At 44.2% G+C, this 22,095-nt stretch overlaps 3 protein-coding genes across 4 annotated transcripts in view; 2 read left to right on the top strand and 1 right to left on the bottom strand.

Moving 5' to 3' along the window:
- Window positions 1-5,882: 5,882 nt before the first annotated feature.
- Window positions 5,883-10,270, bottom strand: LOC100122867 (high affinity copper uptake protein 1). The gene is made up of 5 exons (XM_031923101.2): window positions 10,249-10,270; window positions 8,972-9,178; window positions 8,649-8,881; window positions 8,415-8,444; window positions 5,883-7,349 (listed from the first exon to the last, which is right to left on the bottom strand). The coding sequence occupies exons 2-5, from the start codon at window positions 9,176-9,178 to the stop codon at window positions 7,148-7,150; spliced, it is 672 nt and encodes a 223-aa protein (XP_031778961.1). The 5' UTR covers window positions 10,249-10,270; the 3' UTR covers window positions 5,883-7,147.
- A 6,790-nt stretch (window positions 10,271-17,060) lies between these two features.
- Window positions 17,061-18,077, top strand: LOC100679114 (anaphase-promoting complex subunit 15). Of its 2 annotated transcripts, none has more exons than XM_003424033.5 (4): window positions 17,061-17,319; window positions 17,397-17,456; window positions 17,543-17,734; window positions 17,951-18,077. In XM_003424033.5, the coding sequence occupies exons 1-4, from the start codon at window positions 17,194-17,196 to the stop codon at window positions 17,969-17,971; spliced, it is 399 nt and encodes a 132-aa protein (XP_003424081.1). In that variant the 5' UTR covers window positions 17,061-17,193; the 3' UTR covers window positions 17,972-18,077. The 2 variants fall into 2 exon arrangements, with proteins under 2 accessions (XP_003424081.1, XP_008212589.1); XM_008214367.4 differs by having other exon boundaries at window positions 17,061-17,316.
- A 2,350-nt stretch (window positions 18,078-20,427) lies between these two features.
- LOC100122824 (ecdysone-induced protein 74EF) overlaps window positions 20,428-22,095 on the top strand; it is a 74,942-nt gene continuing 73,274 nt past the window's right edge. The window contains exon 1 of the mRNA XM_008214365.4: window positions 20,428-20,655. The gene's annotated coding sequence lies outside the window, so the exon portion shown is untranslated. The remainder of the gene's footprint in view (window positions 20,656-22,095) is intronic.

Genomic DNA, 22,095 nt, shown 5'->3' on the forward strand with positions numbered 1-22,095 from the left:
ACATTCAACGAGGATTTCCGATCCTCTGTCACAACGTGACATCAACGCCATTTTTGGCATTAACATCAACGCCTTTGTTGGCATTTAACATCAACTTAACGAACGATTTAAATTAGTGCGTTTTTTTTTGTCTGTATATGTACGTGCGAGTGCAATCAGTGCTTTGTGTGCGTGTTCGGCGTTTTTTCTCGTTTTATCTTTTATTGTGTCAGTTTGCTTAAATATTAATAAATCGGAGTTTTTTATGCCGAAAGGCTTTTTCCCGTAAACAAGTGTTTTCATTTTAAAACTTTTATCCAACAGTGTAAAATCATAAGAATCTAAAGTCAAAGTATCCTAATTATTCAATTCAACTAAATTATCTCTTTTTTAATAATAACTAACCTGCCACCTAAGGCAAGTTAGATAGTCAACGTTTATTGATAGGATGTACTAGTCATCTGAAGATCAATTATGAATTGTTATTGAAGAAACTGAAGGAGAGAATTCAAAATGGGGCAGTGAAACTATTTTTGACATAGGAATTGGTGAAGGTAAAATAGAATATTTATTTTTTTTTTTAATACAAAAATATAGCAAGATTCTAATACTTTTGTACAATAGATGGATCAGAAGATGGCTTGAAAGAGGATGAATATGAAGCCGCTGTGGCCACTCTTCAATCACTAGCTGCAACATTAGAAGCAGATTGCGTTTTGCTGCGCCAAAGTAAAGTTGACCATGGGTTGACTGGACAATACTTGGTAAGAAAACGTCTTGGCCAGCAAGATTTCTTGGAAATCAGGTATGTTTATTTGACTTGAGTTGATCAAACTATTACACAAGTACATGTAATAACTTGAAAATTTTCTAAATTCAGAGTTGCTGTAGTTGGTAATGTAGATGTTGGAAAATCAACGCTACTTGGTGTCTTGACTCATGGAGAATTGGATAATGGTAGAGGATTGGCTCGGCAAAAATTATTCCGCCACAAGTAGAAATGTAGAAAAATCTCCACCTACTCAGCACGGTCTAGAAATATGTAACCTAGATGATTTCGATTTAACTGTTTTCGTTCATGTTTTCACATCCAGGCTAAAATACTTATCACTTTCTTCATGTAAAAATACACTGGAAACCAGAAATACAATGTGCTAGAGATGGTAGTTTCTGTGTAACTGTCTACAAGCAAAATTTGATACGCTAAATTAAAAAATTCATATGGGCCTCGGTGTGAAAATATGAATGAAAACAGTTAAATCATAATCATATAGGTTAAGTGTTTTCTAGGTAGCATAGTAAGTATCTGTGTAAAATTTCAGTTGTTTAGCTTTCTCATAATGCAAATAAATGGCATTGTAATTATAGACAAACCCACTGACTCTTATACTGAACTTTTCTTCAAATTCACTATTCAAACCAATGATGACAACATTGAGCATTATTAATATATTTATTAAAAAATAGTTTTGAGGGATTTAGTAACATGTTACATGCTTATAAAATATTAGCAGACGTTAGTGTGCCGCCCAACTCTTATGGTCGATTTTCTACCAGTGTTATTAGACAGAGATAGAATCAAGAGCGCGCGAAGCGCGCCTTCATTTCTAGTATTATAAATACTCCATAATCCGGTTCGCGGAATAGGAATGATATATCTCAAACTCCATAACGCGTCGGTATTCAAATTGGTAATGAACGATATTGAATTCGTTATCGGATGATTTTTATACGATTTTCGTCTTATAAATTCTACAGAGTCATACAGATCTCGTCTGCGGAAACGGGAGAGTCGACGAGACCAAATCTCATTTTCTTTGTTTTTACTGTAACATGGTGGGCAAAAAGTCCGTTTTTACATATAGATCTCACGTAAATCTGATATAGTTCGCAGTACGAATTGTATAGGACAAGTGTTTTGCTCGGGGTGCTCGATCTTGCATATATATTTGGCCGAGATATACTTTCATGATACGCACTTTATCCGCGATTATATAATTCGACGCTTTCGTTCTCGCGTAATGGAGCTTTTACGAAATCGTCGCTGTGCGTGTAATAACGTCAACGAATTAAGAACTAAAATGGTGAAGCGTCTTTTGCAAAACGTGTACGAGGAAAAGAATGAAACGATAAAAATCGAGCACACGTAGCAATAACGCAGCAAATCGGGTCAAAGGAGGCGCCTGCACTATTACAGAAACTCGATTGACTCGGTAGTAGATACCGGTCCACCAGGTGATGAGCACAGCGTAGAAAAAGAAGGGACGAGAAGACCGGTTAGTCGCAATTAGCTGGCAAATCAATTGGCCGCTGGTGTGCGGAGGAGGAGCAGCAGCAGATTCATCAATATGCATTGATGCATTGGGTCATTAAAATGGTCGTCTCGCTGTTTAATAAATTATGGCTTATTATACATAAATAATGCCGTGTTTGAGCAACATTCTACTTTATAATATTTTCCGCGCATCGTCGAGAGCTCATTCCCGTGAATCAGTTTTCGAGGAACAGCGTTTTTAGTTGCGTACGATGCGCGCTGTAAACAACGAATTAATAATAATCGTCGAGAGTGCAAATGACAAAACAATTTCTCGAAAAAACAGCCGCAAACAAAGGTGCAGTAAATCACAGCAATGAAGTCAACACCTTAGTGTGTCAAATTAGATATTTCGGGGCGCCACCGGCGCGGCTGGTCAGAAATGCAAACGATATATATGCCTCTTCCCTTTTGCGGCTTCTCTGCTCGCACTACTTTCTCCGAGTCGCCGGAAACGCGAAGCTGGGGACGTCGTTCGGTGAAACGTATATTTATCGGCCCTTGATTTGATTGGACAAAAGGAGGAGATCCCGATATGCGTCGCTCCGCTCTTTCGTTCGATGTTTCTCGCCCGGGTCACGCTCGATGCCTATCGCGCTGCGGCTAATTAGCCCGATTGGTTGGGCCTCCAAGTCCCTCCCCCGTCGAATTATATTGGCGCATTGTCGCGCTAATTGCACCGATGGCTGGCCCGATCGCTCATCTCTCTCTCTCTCTTCTCATTTTCGTAACGGAATATTATCATTATTATAATTATCAAAACTGATGCGTTAAAAGAAATGAAGCTGCGTCTCTGTTCATCGAAAACAAGAGAAACTCAAAAGAGTCGGCTGTAATGCTATCGGAGCGTATATAGTATAAACTCATACGGCTCTTGCGAGAGAGCGCGGAAACGAACCGCCGGGGGGGGGGGGGGGCATCGCCGATCAGAATCGCATTAATTGCGTGCCCTCGCGATTATGTCTGTCTTGCTCCAGAGCTTTTTCGTTTTGGAGTAAACGTACGAATTTCGTCTCTGTCGGCTTGAAGAATTTATTAGCGAGGAATATTGAAAAGCATATCATAGTCATTATCATAGTGTAATACGCGCTTCGCCATTAACCGCTCCGATCCGTATTGGAAGGTCTCTCTGGCTTTTTACACGTCGTCTGCTGATGCGCGAGAGCGGAGAAAAGTTGGGAGACAGCAAGATTTAGCTCGAGTTTTCAATCGGCCTTAATCTAAGTCCCGCGACAATATAGAAAATTACGTGTGCAGAGTGTCAAGTTTATGCCGAGCGAGAGACGAGTTACTTCGTCATCCTCGTCATCCTCGCGTGCGCGTGCGTGTATAATATCCTCGACAGAGCTGGATCGTCGAGATGAGCTATAACGAGAGCGTTTGGAGCTAACGGAATGCGGCTGCACGAAAAGCTGACGGAGAAAAATCGGCTCGACTTAACGAGACTCGATTGTATATTTGTATACCGCTCGCTTCCACGCTATGTGTGTACAGCTCTCTTCTCTTTATTATATTTTCTTGCGCGCGCTCATCCATTCGTAATTAGCGTGTTCGCGCGCGCGCAGTGCGTATGTACTCGCGTAATCCTGTCGATTTGCGCTTTCATGTTCGCTCGCTCCTATATCTATACATATAATAGGCTTATAGTCTCTATACTTGTACGAATTTGCATTCCACGCGCGTCTATCACCTTGATTTTGGATTCGATTTTCTCATAGATACGCGTACGTCTGTAATTTGGCAGTAGTTGGACTCGCCAAAACAGTAAGGAAAATGCAAAGGAAAACTCGTTCTTTATACCTGAAACAGAGAAACAAAAAAGAAGAGAAAAGAATTCTTCGCATCGTACGCGCGGCTGCTCCTCTTAAAAGCCTCGATCGTGACTCTCGTTTATATCATTATAAGAAATCATTAACATTCCAGTGTGGGAAGGATTTTCACGTCCGGATGCGGAACGGGTTTTCCGCGCAGCGGAGGGTCTATAAGAAAAAAAAAGGGTCTATATAGAAAACGAGATCGATTTCGTGTACGATCCTGTGCGGACATTGTTTCGAGGGGATCAGAGTTGGAAACATTGCATTCTTCCGTGTAAATTTTTCAGCGTCGATCTATCATGCTCTCGTGTATGTTACACGAAAATCCTACACAAAAGCGGAGAGATTTTATCATCAAAGAGATAGTGCTGTAATATACAAGCTCTTCCCGTCGATCTTTGGACTCTCGACTTATCGGCGGAATTTTCAGCGTCTCTCGTGTTTTTTATTGATGACGATCAATTAAGAGCGTTTTTTTAAACAGCGCATGCAGGTTTTCTGATCTTTTTTTTAAATATATGCAAAAATTTCGCAAAAAGTAAAAAAAAAAGCAAAAACGTCATCAGTGGGCCTTGCTTTACCTCTTATAGATGGCTTCCTCATTGGCTTTAACCCTTTTCAACTACACCATACGTTAATTTTCACGTCATAACGTGAGATCAGAACGTCAGCTCTGGATATAATCATCTACAGTAAGGGCTTATAGGAAAAACCATTGATTCGCCATCACCAAGAATCAATCCAGGATCCTTAGGATTAAGAGGCAAAGACTTTATTAAGCACGGGCCACACTGACGACTACCAAAATAAAATGCATACCGTATCAGAAGGAGCAGCTGACTAGTAAACATAAACAGAGCGCGCCGCGGCCGATAGTCCTATACATTTACATGCATAACATAGGCTGCGTTAGAGCTAAAGGACTCCGTATACGCTAGTGCAGATTCCTACTCTGCAATTAAAAACTTTACAACAGGAATAATCATTTTTATAAATTTTACGAGTTGTTTCCCTAGATTTTGGGTAAAGGTCGTGGAGACAACTTGTAAAATTCCCAGAAATAAAATAATATTCACTTGGTAAACTTTGAACTTTCTTCCTTTTTGCGAGCCAAAGAACTATACTGATGTTTATTTCTATTCGTTACATTTTGTTTATGAACAACAGGCAATAAATAAATATCTTCAAATAAAAAAATGAGTTTTTTCTTGATTCACGCTCTTTTTGAAATCCAATAATTAATTAAACTATATCTCGAAAGCTTGATTGCAAAAAAAGTAATACTCGGGATTTGGGTATGCACACTTTGTGATCTATCTCCTCTCCTCTCTTAAAAAAATGATGGCCTTTAAAGGCTTGTTAAAATAAAGCTATGTACAAACATTTTTAGTAATATTCGCCGGTAATAATGCCTTTGTATATAAAAAATTGAATATGTAAGGAAAAATTACTTCATCAGACTCCAAATCAATTTAATAATTTATTATAATCAGACCCTCGACCCAGATTAACATTATTTATGCTCCATATGGATCATGTAGAAAAAATAATTTAAGCTGTGTACGGTAGTTTAACAAATGTCTATGCCTTAAGAATTTATAATCTTGATTATAAATTTTTGCATAAAATAAACTTACACTGAGCTTGTTCTGATTCGGTTTGTTTTACCATGTCTCTTAATCTACACCTACTTTGTCTAGCTTAAAAAGTATATAAACAAATAATTTACAATGTATTTTTTACAGTTTAATATCATAACCTTATTTAACAGGTTATATAATATATGTATTCTTTTATTTTACATAGTAAACAACTTACATTACTTACATCGCACACCTTTTTCCATGTATATTTGCAATTACATAAGTGTTCATATAAAAGTAAATTTCTGCAAGTTCGCACGTATAAAAGAAAAACTAAGAATAGTCGTATAAGGTGTGCGCAATTTCATGCGCTTTCAACGTAATTATACATCATTAGAATCAACAGTATTTACAATTTGAATTCCATTTGCTTGAATATGTGCGTTCGAAAAGAGCCCTGCGCGTTACGCCAATGAATTCAGTTTTCTCTCTGTTATCTAAGTGCGTCATTGTACCAGACAATCGCATGAAATTTCGTGTTACATAAAAACGTCCAAATCTCACTCGTGCGGCCTTTGGGACTTCCACGTGGACTCGAATGTATGGCCGAAAATTTGAATCTCTGCAAGTTTGCTTGGCTGACGAGCACGACGAACGGAAATGAACTTATTCTCTGCTATTTGGTATAACTCGCAGTTACCAAGTTTGTGAATAAAATTATAAAGAGCGCTCTACAATAATCTCCAATCGGGAGACTAAACACGAAAAATTTCAAAAATATTGTTTTACTAACATACAAAAACCTTAGGCACTTTATTCCGCTCATGCCATCATCTCCAATCGAATGAATCGCCAAACTTCCATCGAATTCAAATTTACGACGCGCACGCATGCGACACTCATGTGCGAATAAAAAGAAGGAAGCACGCAGCGCAGAAATAAAAAAAAAGTGTACGCGTATGACATTTGCAAATACGCACGTAACTTGCTGTATAAAAATAGGTATCGTCATCAGTCGACACTTTCCTTAGGAGATTCAGTCGTGTGTGTATCTTTTCGCGCGCACAGTTGCTACATGAACGTCAACGAATCCAATTCTCCCTCGTCTATACTGCAGCACCACATGTACAGGGCATCAAAGTAAAGCCAAAAATACGTATACACCACGAAAATATGTAATTTAGCGACTCCGAGCAATGTACAGTTCGTCTCTATAAAAAATTCATCATCATAATCATCTACAATTCCTCATATACACATCGTATACTTTCCAGTCTTTGAACCACAGTGTTCCAAGTACCAGTATAATACGATATTCTTTGTGTTTTGTTTTTTCTCGTTTCTTCATATTATTCATTAATTTATACAAATCGCTTTCACTAGGCGCTGGTTGTCGTGTGCAGATCATCCTGCGCCACTGCCGAGACGTTGGTCTGTCGTCGCCGGCGCAGCAAACACTAGTGGCAGTGTTCGGTCACGTCGACGATCACCGACTTCTTCCAGCCGAAGAGGAAGTAGCCTATCGCCGCTCCGAGCACGACGCCAGCGCAGAGCCACGAGTTATACGTCATGAAGATCAGCATCAGGAAGTACGAGAGGATTATCTGGATTATGTGGAGCAGGGTCTGGAAAGCGTGCATCCACGACAGCATCGTTGGCCTGGGGAGAGAAAAGTTATACGTATATAATGTTTGACAATTCTACTCGTCGTATATGTATACAGGTTGAATATAATCTAATACTATGTAAAACACGTGGGAGTATATCCTATACTACTTGCTCGAATGCTTTTTTAGAATACGCCAAAGTTGTGCGTTTGAAACTTGATTAAAACATAGTTCAATAGCGTGATTAGAACAACGAGGTGTACGTTTCGCATGTAGGTGTAACATATAAATTATGCGCATTTAAAAGAATTAAAAAATAATGAAAAAAGTCGGTGTTTTTCAGTCTTCGTACAAATAACTCGCTGCCGCGTGTAAACCAATGGTCATCTAACTACACATACACGAGGAAGCCGAGTACGCTCACGGTAAACACCAAAGTTTGTTTTATTATTACACTTCTTTAGCAGCTTTTGTTCGATAGTTTTTTTTTTATTATCGTTTCATGCATTGCATTTTATCGCGCGCAAGAGGAAAGCCTCACCATATGTCAAGAAGGAAAATTTAGCCAAGCATTAAAAATTTATGCTCGAGCGATTGCAATTCCGTGACATTTATTGGAACTGAAGAGTCGCGTATAGAAACCCAGGGCCAATTACGGAGGAGAGGAACGAAGAATAAGGGAGAAAAACATGCAGATCTATAGTGCACGCTTACTTGGCTATACTTGAAAACAACTGGATGTTTTCCAAATATAACGGAATTTCTTATCGGCTCTACACCGCGATCGTACCATTACCGGGAAAATTTCTTGCGAGGCTTAGGCACTTAAGTATACTCGAGAAAGGAACGTCCGCGGTGTGAAAGAAAGAGAGAGATGGAGATAGAGAAGTTTTTACAAAGACCATAATAAAAGCTGGAAATTGGTACACAACGCAATTACCGCTAGCTGTGGCAACGTTTTCTTTTTTTATATACATTCTCTCGGAGAGCAAAAGCCATGCGCGTGTAGAAATTTTCTCGCAAAGTGTAGAAGAAAGCCTTGAAGAAGAAGTGACACATAGAGCATAATCGAGAAACGTCGTGTGGTTGTTTTTTTGATTTGTTGTCGGTTACTTACGGTTGCTTGTGGATAACCTCGCCGACCATACTAGAAGGAGCAGAGAATGATAAAAAAATGCGTCATGAAAAAAAAAACTTCGTTTCCAAATATCTACGTCTATGTGCCATATACTCCTGTAGCAACTGGCACTAAATGAATGATGTTCTATGCCAGCTCTATCGGGGCTATGCACCACATCGATCAAACTTATATGACAATCTTGGAGAAAAAAAATCGCAAGATTATACTCACTGGACAACTCGGTTGTCGTCGTTGACGACGTTCTTCTCCTGAGGCATCGACACGCTCCTGTACTGCAGCGCGTTGTACGTCTTCCAGAATAGGTATTCCCTGTAGTATTTGAGACCCTCGTACAGAGCGGACATGATGACGATGCCGATGACGGAGCCGATGAGCCCTGCCACCGAGGATATCTGCCACGTCTCGAAGAGGATCTTCTCGCAGTAGCCGCCGTGGAAGGCCATCTGAAAAGTTGTCACGGTACGATGGTTGAAGTGAAAGGCGTGACACTCACTGGAGAACAATAACAGTATATAGTCTAACGAAACACTCACCGACATCCCGTGCATGGCATGAGACATAGCCGAGCAGGCGTCCGAGGAGCCTTGGGCTGAGCCGTGATCGTGGCTCATGCTTCCGTGGTCCATGTGGTGGTTCGTGTTGGCCATGTGACCGTGGTCCATGTGGTCCATACCCGTCATGTCGGGTGAGCCGGACGTGTTCATCGCCATCATGTGTGCCATGTGATCATGGTGGGCCATCTGTGAAGGAAATTTATATCAGTTAACGCTTGAATTCGATGCGACGGAGTTGAGATGTATATATAGAGTTAACGGAAATTCGCCGAACGGGATTTCGGCGGAAAAGAAAAATCCATGAACTCAATTTAATTAGAACGTTTTCAAGGTCCACGCCCCGTAATATCGATTTATCGGCGATTTAATGCATGGAATAAGGAACAACAATTTAGTGAGGGCCAGCTTTGACTTGGTTTGGACGTTATTTGTTTTGGCTAATGAAATTCACATGTCAGGCGCGCGAGAGCTATTTTCGTATTTCGATTAATTTTAATGTTTGCACATATAATCACTGTCGACTGTGTGGTATTGTAGCTGTGTGCACACAGAGCGATCGGTCAAAACCGCGCATTTCTATGTATAAACTTTTGGTTTTGAATTCGCGATTATACCGCAAACGTGGCAAAACAAAAAATAGTACATAATACGATCACATCCGCGAGTGGCTTCGCGTTTCAAAATAACACGTGCTTTACGCGCGATTGTCCGAGAAACATTTTTTTAATACTGATCAGCAAAAAACCGCGGAGAAACAATCTCGTTTATAAAGTTAAAACAGTATGTATAGTCTATAAACATCTTGAAGTTTTTCGAAGAAGCACAGCTCTATCTCGCAAACAAACTCGCTCTCCACGAGTCCGATAGTCTCATGCATGAAATTAACAGTTTTTTTCTTCCCGGTGATTCTATATAACCGCCAATGAATTTGGCATCTCGCTAACCTTGAGAGATTGTATCCGACGCAGAACATAATATCGTTTCCACTAGCTTCTCTGTGCGTAAAACGTTATATACAGTACAACCGAATTCCCGTCGATCTCATCGGTTACGGATTTATTAGACACCGACGATTGAAACAACTATCCCGAAAGACCCAGTAAGACCACGCCGATTCCAGTCAGAGCTTCCGATTGCTCGGAGTGAGATTTTTATCCACTAAAGCTATATACAGTCGTTCGGAAAAAGAGAAGCTATAAGATCAGATATATAGGTATATGAGTATGTTGAGCTGGAAACAATATCCTGCTGTTTACCTTTTCGTTCGCGCGCGTCTTGAACAATACGAAGAGCTGCGATGGCACCAGCTGTGCAAACGAGGCTAGATTTCTTTTTCATCGCGCGCTCGTGTCGAGTAAAATCTTTAAACGTAAACGCGTAAAACTATTTAGCACAGGTACACGTGGAAATCGACGGAAATATTCACTACGAGCGCGCTGATGGAAAAATTGGAAAATTAAATTAACAGAAATCCGTGCTTTGTAATAATGGATTTTATATAGCACGAGAATTTAAATCAAAAGAACCGAGCTTTATTGGCTAACGGTGCTTACGCAATCTTTATAATTTTCTGCGCCTGCTTTCAACGAACTGTTTAACTCCGATTAATGAAGTATAGGTACTACACTCGTAACAACCATATCAAACTGCATAAGTAAACTTGTTTGCAGAGAGGTATCACGTTCGCATTGATTTATGCTCAAGTTTATTCAAACTCCCTGTATCAAAATTTGTTTCCACATAGGCACCTGTATGGCAACTACTTTCTTTTCGATCCGGAAGCTAATTAACTTCCCGATATAAAAGGAATGAAAATCAGATTACAAAATCAACAGTCAATAAACAAACACACGCAGCACACATTGTGTATTCAGCTACGCGCGCAAACTAGAAGCCACTACAGACGGGAGATTCGCCCGGAGGTGCAGTAAAAATTCTCACGGCTAAGGGTAAATTCGTAATTTCAAGGCCGCACGAGTGTCGCTCAAAGTCAGCGAAACTCGCGTCAAAGCCGATTAAAAAGGGAGAGGGTGAACGAGGGAATTCGCGGATTTGGCGCGCAAGTCTGTTTTGCTTCGGAATATATTGGCGTTATACATATAAGCGCGCGGGGAGAGAAAGCTGCACTTAATGCGCGGCAAACTTTTAACGCGGATGTCCTTATGTATATAAGCTGAGGACGACGGCGCTGGCTTTTCTCGATCGGATACATATATAGAAGATCGTCATTGTCATGTAAATCCGAAGCGACTTGGCCGCGCGGAAGTTTTTTATCGTCCTGCGGTCAAATTGGATCAGGGGAGGGACGGCTAATGGACAAAAGCGGAAAAAACATCGCGGGGACCTTTATATATTGAGCTCTGCGGTGCTGGTGTCGTCGCTGCTATTTCTTGCTGTTTCTGCCGGAGTAAATTCATATATATATATATATATATATATATAGAGGTGTATCGCCGACAAGTTTCGTGGACAAGCGCGAGTTGATGAAGAGATTGTCGTACGCTATACAAGTTGAAAAACAGCTTTTCCAATATTATACACCGCGCAGCGTCCGCTCGCGGAAACGCGAAGGAAGAAATGTATACTTGATGTTGTATAGATTCTGCCGCAAGTGTTTGGTTAATTATTCTCTCCTTCGCCGCGGAATACATAGGGTTATAGGGAGCATTGTGTATAAGGAATCACGTGGTCTGCTCATTAAACTAATGTACCTGAGGACGGCGTCAGCTGCAGTACAATAACACAGCGAGAGCGACTCGCCTCTAAAGAGATATGAATTAAAAAACTCGAGCGGCGAGACCTTCGGAGAAAAAGGCCAACCAAGAGCGAAGAAGCGAGAATACGACTTAAATTTTTCAAGATAATGCTCGTGCGCGAACAGCCTATAGATATACTCGCTTAGCGTACATAGACGAGTGCGCGCAGCGGCTTACCGGTGATGCGCCCTGCAGCATAATGTATGCATCGGCGCGAAGCGTTATCTCATTGCCAACTTTTCTTGCGAGAAAGAGGTTTTCCCAGCTACCATATTATCTCCATCGATAAAGCGTATCAGATAATCGCACTCGTGAATAGCGAAATAAGTCGCGCAGGCCTCTCTCTCTCTCTCTCTCTCTCTCTCTCTCTCGCTCTCTAGCAATGAGGATAGATCGCGCACAGGCCGCCTGTATTTACAAATACGCGATTACAGAGAGTTCCGCGAACAACGCACAAGCGACTTTTCCCAAACAAAAAGCCCCGAGTCTACTCGCGCTCTCTTCTGTGAACTCTAACGTTCACCCCGCGCAACTGCTGCTATTATATACATAGGGATAAATTGACGCGCTGCGCGTTAGAGCCGCGTGGAATTCCCTGGATTCGCGTCGTCTCTTCGCTGGAATTCGCTTTATTGAAATTCTTTCCTCGTCATAAGCAATTCGCGCGTCGATGAGGGGGTAAATAAGACGCGAGAGATCCCCGGAGTCGCTCTGCCGGAACTTTGCGGGTGCAGTGTACGTATACACTTTCATAATATATAGGTCAAAAGAGAGGGCGACTTTTGAAGGGTATATAGAGAAAAAGGCTGCCAAGTTAATTAAGCTAGTTTTCGAGGACTCGATCGCAGTAGCCCGCTTATAACGCGGAAGCGCGATATGGATATGTTGTTGTGAGAATTTATCGATTGATGAGTGTACCGCATGCATATAAAAACGTCGATGCTATACCGAGATAACCGCTCAGCTGAGCTCGGAAATTTTAGCGTTTTAAAAAACCGCGCAAACGACAATGGATCTCATTTCGCCAAGCCATTACTTTCCGCGCGCGCGCGCGCGGGCCATAACACTTGTGTGCCCGGCCCGTTAAAACAATCACACGACGCAACGAAGGTATTAACAACGCTGTGCATACTTACGCGGTGCGGATATTGTGCAGCCGAGAGAGAAAGGAACGAGCAATAATCGATCGCCTTATCGACGAGGCGGCGTTGCTTCCGTGCGAGCAGCCGCGATAAAACTGGCGAAAAAAGAGACGACGACGACGAAAATTCGATAGCGCGCGGGCCGTGTTGCACAGGCTTCTTCTTTTCTTTTAATCTTATCGCTCGCTGCGCTGCTGCAGTACGCGCTCTCTCTCTCTCTCTCTCTCTCTCTCTCTCTCTCTCTCTCTCTCTCTCTCGAGTTACGGAATGCGCGCGCGCGCAATTTAAAATGCCGCTCGTCAAGAGCGGTATTAGCCTTTATTGGCTCCAATTGTTTCAACCGATCGATCGGCGCCGCGACGAACGCACTGGTTTCGTCTCTGATTTTGCACCACCGAGAGTCGCAGCTTCTTAACGAGCATTCTTAGCTCGCACAGAGTGTGTGTCGACGAGAGGGTTGAGACCTTGAATCACAAGTTTCGCGGTCGCCCACTCTCGCTCTCTTTCTCCCTGCTGCAGCGCATCAAAGGGAGAATAATCTTCGGGCCTGTTTTTGTGCAGATGCTGCAGGAGAGATCAAATCCGGTCTAATTAAGCAGAGCGATTCGTCAATTAAAATGCTCCAAAAGCGAAAGAGTCGCGCACCACGCGCGGCTCGCTTTTGCGTAATCTAATTAAACTTTTAAGCCGCGGATTCCCCTTGCATTTGATAATGAATAATTAACGACGTGTAGCGAGGTTGCGCGCCATGTGAAAATTCGAATTGGCGCTGCAACCGTGAAAATATCAGTCGATCCAGGTGCAAAGCTTGAGTTTTATATCGAGCGAATGCAGAGAGCTGCTATCGAAGGTATATTGCCGAGGGTGGCTTTTGAAAATTTTAAAGTTCGGGTGAACGTATGCACCTCGATACCAAAAACAGCACGAGCGATCAATTATTCGCCTATATGTTACTGCGAAACTTTTCGGCTGCTGGAATTTAAGCCGGAGAGAGATGGATCGAAGCGTTTTATCGGCGGCAATATTGCGCGGTTATGAATGAACAATTCGTGAATGAAAGTGAAAAACACCGAGACCTTGTTTGACATCGATAATTAACGCGTGGTCGTCGCGATAATTAATTTTTCTCCCGCTGCGTCCGCGTATCCGACTTCCAGCCGCGTTATAAACATCGAATAAGCTGTATCAGTCGCAAGGTTAACGATGGCATAACTCTTAATACTCGATCCCCCGATACGCATAGCGTACAAATTTATAGTTGGTGAAAAAAAAAAAATTCTCCCGCGGACGCCGTACATTACAATAGAGAACAGAGCCAGAGAACTGCGCGCGCCGCGTATCGTGAAAGTTTCGAATTCTGCGTCCTTGCGACGGTCCACATATACATTAGATTAGCGAGCCGGGACATTCCTGCCGCGCGCTAACTGCTCTTTATAAAATAGTCTCTCGAAACTTTGAGAGAGCGAGCTGGAAGATAAACGCAGGCGAAATAAATGTTTCTAATTTAAGCGTGAACATTTGCAAAAAAAATTCAACTACGTTTACTTGTGAACCTACGCAAATCGAGGGAAATTCATCCCGAAAACAGCGCTCGCACGCTCTTTTGACTTGCTCTTATGTTCGCGCTTTAATCCATTTAAACTAAGTGCGCTCGTGCGCGGATTTTACAAACGATTTTTCTGCAGCGCGCACTCGTTAGTGGCTCTCTGGAAATCCCCGTCACTTTCAACGGCGCGCGCGCTCCTATCACCGAAGGACACACACACATGCTTACTGCAAGCACGCGCACGTCGCATATAATTCCCGTGTCTGGCAAGCGCGCGCTATTGGAAATAATAATCCGTGAGCGCGCAAGATAGACGGACACCGTTACTCATCGCAGAGAGAGAGAGAGAGAGAAAATCATCATCTCTCTCTCTCTCTCTCTCTCTCTCTCTCGAGGATCTCTAGTTTACGTAATGCCGATGCTTCCTCGTGTATTCATATTGTTTCGCGCTTCCGCGCAATCGAGAAATTAATTAGTGCAGCGGTTTCGGCCCGCTCGTCGTATTTCCTACGCTATACGACCTACCCCCCCCCCCCCGAGAGAGATCCTGACGTATCATAAGAGTGAGACTATATGTATAGGAACAGTGGAAAGCCGGCAAATATTTGTCACTCTCTATATATACCTATAGCCGAGAGCGCGAAATCCGAAACAAATACCGTATGAGTTATGCCGCAATAAACGAGCAAATAGACCTGCCGATATCGCATTATGCGCTTACGTATACATTATACACGTGCGCGTGTAACGGCGTATATCGGCAGGGATTTAACTGGTTATGGACGAGCGTTTATAATGCCGAGACGGAAATTCGGTGAATGAGTACCTGAATACGTATAGATGCACTCGAATACGAGTACAGAAATAAAATCGCGCGCGCGCGCGCCTTCGAGTACTATATAACGAGATGCTCGAGAGGAGCATAATAGCTCAGTTATATGCCAGATAGATCTGTGTGCATGCACAACGAGGACGTATCGGCGGATGTTGAGCTGTATACGTGCGGCGGTACATGATACACGCCGAGCGCGCAATTCACGTAACGTAATAACGGCTTGTGTCCCAAAGTGAAAGTATATAAGTACTACGCTTTATATATATATATACATACGTATATACGTCTGCTATACACACCGCTTGCACAAAAAGAGAAGGGAGAGCGAGAGAGAGAGAGAGAGAGAGGACGGAACTCTACTCTATACGCGATCTTGTGACCGAATTCGCTCGCTGCTGTGGGTACCGCTGTCTCTTTTTTTCATCGCGTTACGCGTTCTCCCGAGAGAAATATAGAGTGCTTAGATATAATAGCAGCACTAGTGGAAGAAGGATATAGGGAAAACGTCAAATCGGGACGAGAGCTCTCTGCAGCTATATGTTACAGGGCAGAACAGTTAATTTAGCCCGCAGAGTAAAAGGTCAGTCGCGACGCGTCCGCTGATAACGTCGAGAGGTGTCCTCCTTTAAAAATAGAAAAAATCACTATATAGCTACTAACCTTTTTAGCGCGAGAAAGCTGGAGAGCGAGCAAGAAGGAGAGCGATCGTGCGAGAGTATAGTTGTAGGTTATGTCACAGCAGGGCTGAGGCCTCCGAGAGTCTCCGTTCAGTCGGACGAGCTTCCTTGTGCTGCGCGAAACTCCCCGAGCAGCGGCGGTGCAGGCTGTTGTGCGCGTGCGACTGTCGAAATCAGCTGGCCATTAGTGAACAACAGCCGCAGCACCGCAAATACGCGATAATAACCGACTGATAGCTCGGAGCTGCGATGATGCCTCCTCCCGACGGCCGTGAGACATTCACGTTGATAGACGGCGAGCGCGCGACTGAGCCGCGGTCGTATCGACACTTATGTGCAGAGGGATAGAGCCTCTCTCTCTCTCTCTCTCTCTCGCTCTCTTATACTGCTGGGCGAAAGGTATATAGTCAGAGTGCGGAGCCGAGATACACTGCGCACCAGAGTGCGCGAAAGAGAGAGAGACAAAACGCGCAGTCCGGCCTGCTGGTACACTAGAGAGAGAGATGTACTTTCCCTTTGGGGATGTAGTGCGCCCACTGCAGATGTCAGCACTCTCGCGGTCTGCGGGATTTATCACGTGCGCGCTTTTTTTGTAATGCGTGTGTGCAGTGCGGAGACTATACTGAGAATGAGGCCACACTTGCGTCGTTCCAATTAGTTTATAGAGGAATTTTTCTTTTTCTTATGCCCGCTATGCGGAGTTTGCTGCTTTCGTTTTAGCTATATAGTCTATATTGACTGTAGATTGTCTTGATGTTGCGACATTTATGATTTATGACGGAGGTATGATGTGTTGCGTCATGTAGACAAATTCTGGCCGTTCAATTGAAACTGACAACTTCTTCGATTTTTCAGTATTCTGTGCGTTGATTGTACATTAGTATACTCGATGAATTTATCGCACGCGGTTCATTTGAATATTCAAGTTGTTCTGAGTGATGTTTCCAAGGCCTACTGCTAATTGTTTAGCTGTGAATTATTATGTAATTTATTTAAAGTAAAAGAAATCTGTACATTCAAAAAGATTATCGTTCCCTCTCTTACCATCAAGCGAAAAGGTAGAACCTGAAAATTCTACAAGTATTCCTGAAGATGTCGTTGCAATCTGTTCTCGGACTGTTGTCATACTGCCGAGTTTAGTTATTAGTAGCAGACACAGTGTTCTTCGAACAAACAGACAAACAACTTTGGAAGAGAATTTAGTGTATCTTCGCACAATTGTAAGAGCGTTTTCCAAGATTCAAAATGTCGTTTATGCCTCTGTGGCCGAACTTGCAGCCGAGAGCGACCGATCCTCTGTGGTTCAACGCAGATAAGCCCATCGACGACGAAAGCGAAGTCGCTGCTCTAGAACTTGAGCAGCAAACAGTGGTGAGAGATTTCCTTTGCATACGATTAGCAGTTCTCGTAAAGCGAGAAGCAATTTCATTTTTATCTTTTCCTTACAGCGAGACAAGATACGCATAGAAGGATACGATCTCGTGCCCATCGGCAAATCGTCCAGTGATGTAAGCTAACCTCACTTTTTCTCTTGTTTTCAACGTTTTCGCGATTTTTACAATCTAATCAATTTCCCGTCCTTTTCGCATTAAAGTTTAGAGGCTCCGAAGAGGAAGAGGAGGAGGAGGAAGAGGAGGAAGGCGAAGGAGAAGAGGAAGAAGATTCTGATACTCATGAGGAGGAAGAGGAAGAATTAGATGATATTGATATGGAAGTCAGCTATTCTAATCAGCAGCAGAGATCCAGTCCTTCCGACACTGCCACCGATCCTGCATCCATTAGAATGGTAAGCAAAACATTTGAATTTATTTTCTAAACAGATGATGTCGATAAGGTAGGGCGTACAGCCGCGCGACTTATCGTTCGATCGAAATTGCACGGACTGAAATTTAAAATTGCTGAGACTTTGTTTGCTCTATTTTAAACGATATTTGTATCGCATCGCGCTCTTATCGACATCATCGTTCCTTCAATGGTATTCACGATTCAAATTGTTTTTCAGGATCCGCACGGACCTCAATAAGTCGTTCATTCCTAGTTAGCCAATTTAAATTATTATCCTATAACGTTAAAGTGTAAATAAAAATTTTTATAAAGTTTCATAATAAACGCAGCGATAAATTATAAAACTACGTCGAAACATTCGTTCTGCGCAAACGAAATCTCCAATCAAACATTTTACCGTTTATTACACGCGCAACTAGCGTTGTTCGAGGTTTAATTGATACCCGGCCGTAACTATAATTTTGCGCAAAAATTATAGCTAATTGAAACCGACTGTAATGAGCAGCCGCAAGACGATCGTCGTAAAACAGCTCACGCAGTCTGAATCATCGTCAGCCAACACCGGCAACCCATGCACATGCTCGGTGGGTGAGTTTTGATAAATTTGACGCATTCGGCGATCTAAGCACCGCTCGGCAAATCTCTCTAGGCAGCACTCGCATCTCTGGCTGCTGCTGTTGTTCGGCTTCTCTGCAACAGCAGCAGCAGCAGCACACTGGTTACGTATATAGCGGGCGTACTTAGGTGCATATGCGCTGCAAAGAGCCTCTCTCTCTGTTACCCGACAAAGCCGGCAAGCAAGAGAGAGCAAGCTAGTGTGTATAGTAGGTAGCGCATGTGCATGTGCTCGCGCGCGCTCTCTCTCTCTCTCTCTCTCTCTCTTGCGCACAGGCCGAAGTAAAGAGAGCCAGGTTGGTGCCCCCGCAAGGGTGAACGAACGGCTACGCTCAGGCAAAAGCGAAGCCGTGTGTACCTCCACCTTGTGTGCCCCCCTCCTCCCCACATCCCCCTTATTCTCGTCTCATCCTCCGCTCGCGCGCTCGCTCTCTCTCTCTAGCTGCAGTTTCCTTTCCGTGAAACCTTCATCCTGCGCGCGCGCGCGCGCGCGAGAGAGAGAGAGAGAGAGAGAGAGAGAGAGAGAACTGATGCTGCACGAGGAGTATATAGGCTGACGTCACGAAAAATCGCGAAACTCTAAAAGGCGAGCTCCAGCAGCAGCGTAGAGGAGGAGAGCTGTAACACCCGGGGAAGAATGCACTAATAGCTGATGGGTATGCCGCTGGGGCTTTGGCAGTCGCGGAGATACCGCCACCGTATACATGTATACACTCGGGGGCAACGGCTCTGCGCTCGCGCGCGCTCCGTGTGATGCTGCTGAAAAGTTGGATGAGCAGTTTTCCGAAAGAGAGAGAGAGAGATTTTAGGAAGTTTCAGAAGTCGTGCGGCTGTTTGCCGAGTTGGGGGAAAAATTTAGCGGGGAATGAAAGTAGATTTGCCGCCGCCGCGAGAAGTTTTCGGGGCTGGTCTGGAACTATTTTATACGAATTTGAGGAAATTAAAAAGTAAAGCGGGGAAAAGTTCGATGAACTTTATTCGCCGCGCGCATATAACTTTTCTGAATTCTTAACTTTTTATTGAAGCTGCGACGAGAGCGTTCAATTTATGCTATATACTGATGAGATATATTGCGGTCGTTGTTCTCTAATGGAATTTCCAACGGAGTGCGTTATTATCGTGTTACAAGAATTTGCCACAGAATGACTAATTAATAAAAACTGAAAAAGGCAGCTCGAAATCGAGACCATTTGTATAAAATTTTAAAGAGGCGAGGAAACTTGAGCGATAAAAGAATTACACGAAAGACATGAATCATATCAAATTGCTACTCAGCCGGATTCAAATGAGAACGCGACACATCTGCTACCTCCAAAAAAAGAGTTACACCAGAGCCAGCAAGTGAAGGTGGTCAAAATGACACAAGGTAAAGAGGCAACGCACTCGAGTCACCTTAAAAGCGAGCATCCTTGGCGGTTCTCTATAAGGCAAAAATTATTTCGCGGAGTTTTGCGACACTCGAGACACGCGCGAAAAAAAGTAAGTACACGCCCAAGATCAAAAAACTCGTCCGGCCGTCGCCGTACAGTATGCATCGGTGTCAAAGGTCGTCCGCGAAATCGGCAAAGGGCGCAGAAGGAGATCAGCCACATCCCACACACACACGCGCACACACGCACACACTCACTCACCGGCATGAGAGCGCGGGAGGGATCACACGCGCGTTGCGAGCGAATACCGAAAGAGAGAGACGAAGAGAGGGAGAAGAAGACAGGAAGAGCATCAGCGCCGCCCGCGAGAGCATCAGCGCCGCCCCCAACTTATTCGCAAGAGAGAGAGCGACGAGCTTCAGTCTCGAGCGCGCGTTTACAAGCGACACGCGATACACTCTTCTCTTCTCTTCTTCGCGTGTACGCACGCTTATACTTTATACACGCGTGAGAGATCCGATATAGGAGGTGTGAGATATAGTTTGTCTGTGCCGAGAGCCGGCACCACCACCGTCGACGACACCGGCCGCCCGCCAAAAGCAGCGACGCCGGACGAGCACGTGCTGCGCACTTATACATCTCTCTCTCTCTCTCTCTCTCTCTGTGTGCGTGTGTGTGTGTGTGTGTTTATACTTTATACTTGCATCGCACCCACTTCGCCGGTTGATAGTTTTTGCCGAGTCGTTGCACATGACAGTTGTGTTGTGATCGTCGCGGTGCTGCGGGATAAGTGACTGGAGGTGTTTGCAGTGGGTATAGCTGTAGTGTTCGAAATACAGTGATGTGCAGCTACTCGGACAGTTTTTTCACTGTGGCCGATCGAGTTCACGAACTGCACGAGTGCGCGAAGACGACGCGACGCCGGAGCTGTTGATTGGTGAGTTTTTAGGTTATTCCGCGTTTTACCCATTAACGTCTATGCGACAAGATCGCGAGTGCAGTGCCTGCATCGAGGATTAGGTTCGAATCGGTTGAAAAAGTACGCTAGGATCGAACGTGTCCGAGCTCGCCGCGAATTCTCGGTAACGCCTAAAACAAAAGTCGCAGTCCACCCTCGCCGCGGCGAAAGAAAGCTGGGGAGGCTGTCGCCGGAGCAGGTACAGCGAGGCTTGAGCTCTGCGCATTATTGAGCATTGTCGGGGCGCGCTCTCTCTCTCTCTCTCTCTTTCTCTCTTGCGCGAGAGCGCGAGTGAGTGGGAAATGCTGTACTGTTTGTGCGCTGCCCTGCGGGGTCTCTGACCGGCCGTCCGCGCCTCTCAACTCGCGCGCGCTGTACTCTCCCGAGTTCAGAGAGAGAGAGAGAAAGAGGGAGAGAGCTGCTGCTGCTGCTGCTGCTGCTGCTTCGCGCTTGTCCACAGCCTACCTTAGGACGACCTGTGCTGCAGGGAGATGCTACTTGGAAGTCTTTCGGTTGGCAACAAACGCGTTAATTCGGCGCATAAGGAACCGCGCTTATACTTCCGGGGCCGCGAAGCGTTGGCCATCAGTTCCGCATCAGGTGGCTCCTCGCTCTTTTCGCGACATGTGTCCTCCCGTCTTAACGCTCGCGTGTTCGAGCGTTTCAAAATTAATCGAGAATTTCATGTAAGTGAGATTAACAAAAAGGCATCGTCTCCGCCGAGTAGTTGCACGCGATCGCGCCAAGCTCCGAGAGAGATACTTATAACAAAAGCACTGCGTAGCTCCGACGATAAACAAGTCTCGAGCTCGATAACCGATCCGGCGCGCGTTCCACACAGCTTAAGAAGCCTCTCCGCGACTTTTGAAACTAAGTATCAGCTGCTCCGGCGAATCTATACGCAGAGGAGAGTCTACGCTGCGCTGAGAGCTTGAGATAAAGCGAATCGAGATAGAGGAAAGTGTGCGGCAGCGGCTGTAGTAGACTTCAGATTCCAGAAAAGCTTTTCCATTTTCTGTTCAATCTTTACGATTGTCGATAGCGCATATAGTTACACATTCGCAACGGGTATGAACATTCAAAACAGAGTACAGGATCACGATGGTTAAACAGGCGCTGATGAAGCCGCGTATGCGATAAGACGAAAATATGAATCTCGAAAGGTGCAGGCCACTATACGAGAGCCCGTATGCATCGTATGCACGGACACTTTGCGCACACACACACACACACACACACACCCGAGTATAGTGCACGCGCGGGTATGAATTCGCGCAGAGAAAGTAATGGGCATAGGCAGCTCGACGATGACGCCGAGAATAGAAGCACACACTAGACGCCGCCGCTGCTCTCGTATATACGCGCGCGCGCGCACGAGTATCGCTATGAAGCTAGACTTCTGATGTAGTTCTGAACTTC

This window comes from Nasonia vitripennis, chromosome 2, assembly GCF_009193385.2.
Source record: "Nasonia vitripennis strain AsymCx chromosome 2, Nvit_psr_1.1, whole genome shotgun sequence".
Classification (NCBI taxonomy): domain Eukaryota; kingdom Metazoa; phylum Arthropoda; class Insecta; order Hymenoptera; family Pteromalidae; genus Nasonia; species Nasonia vitripennis.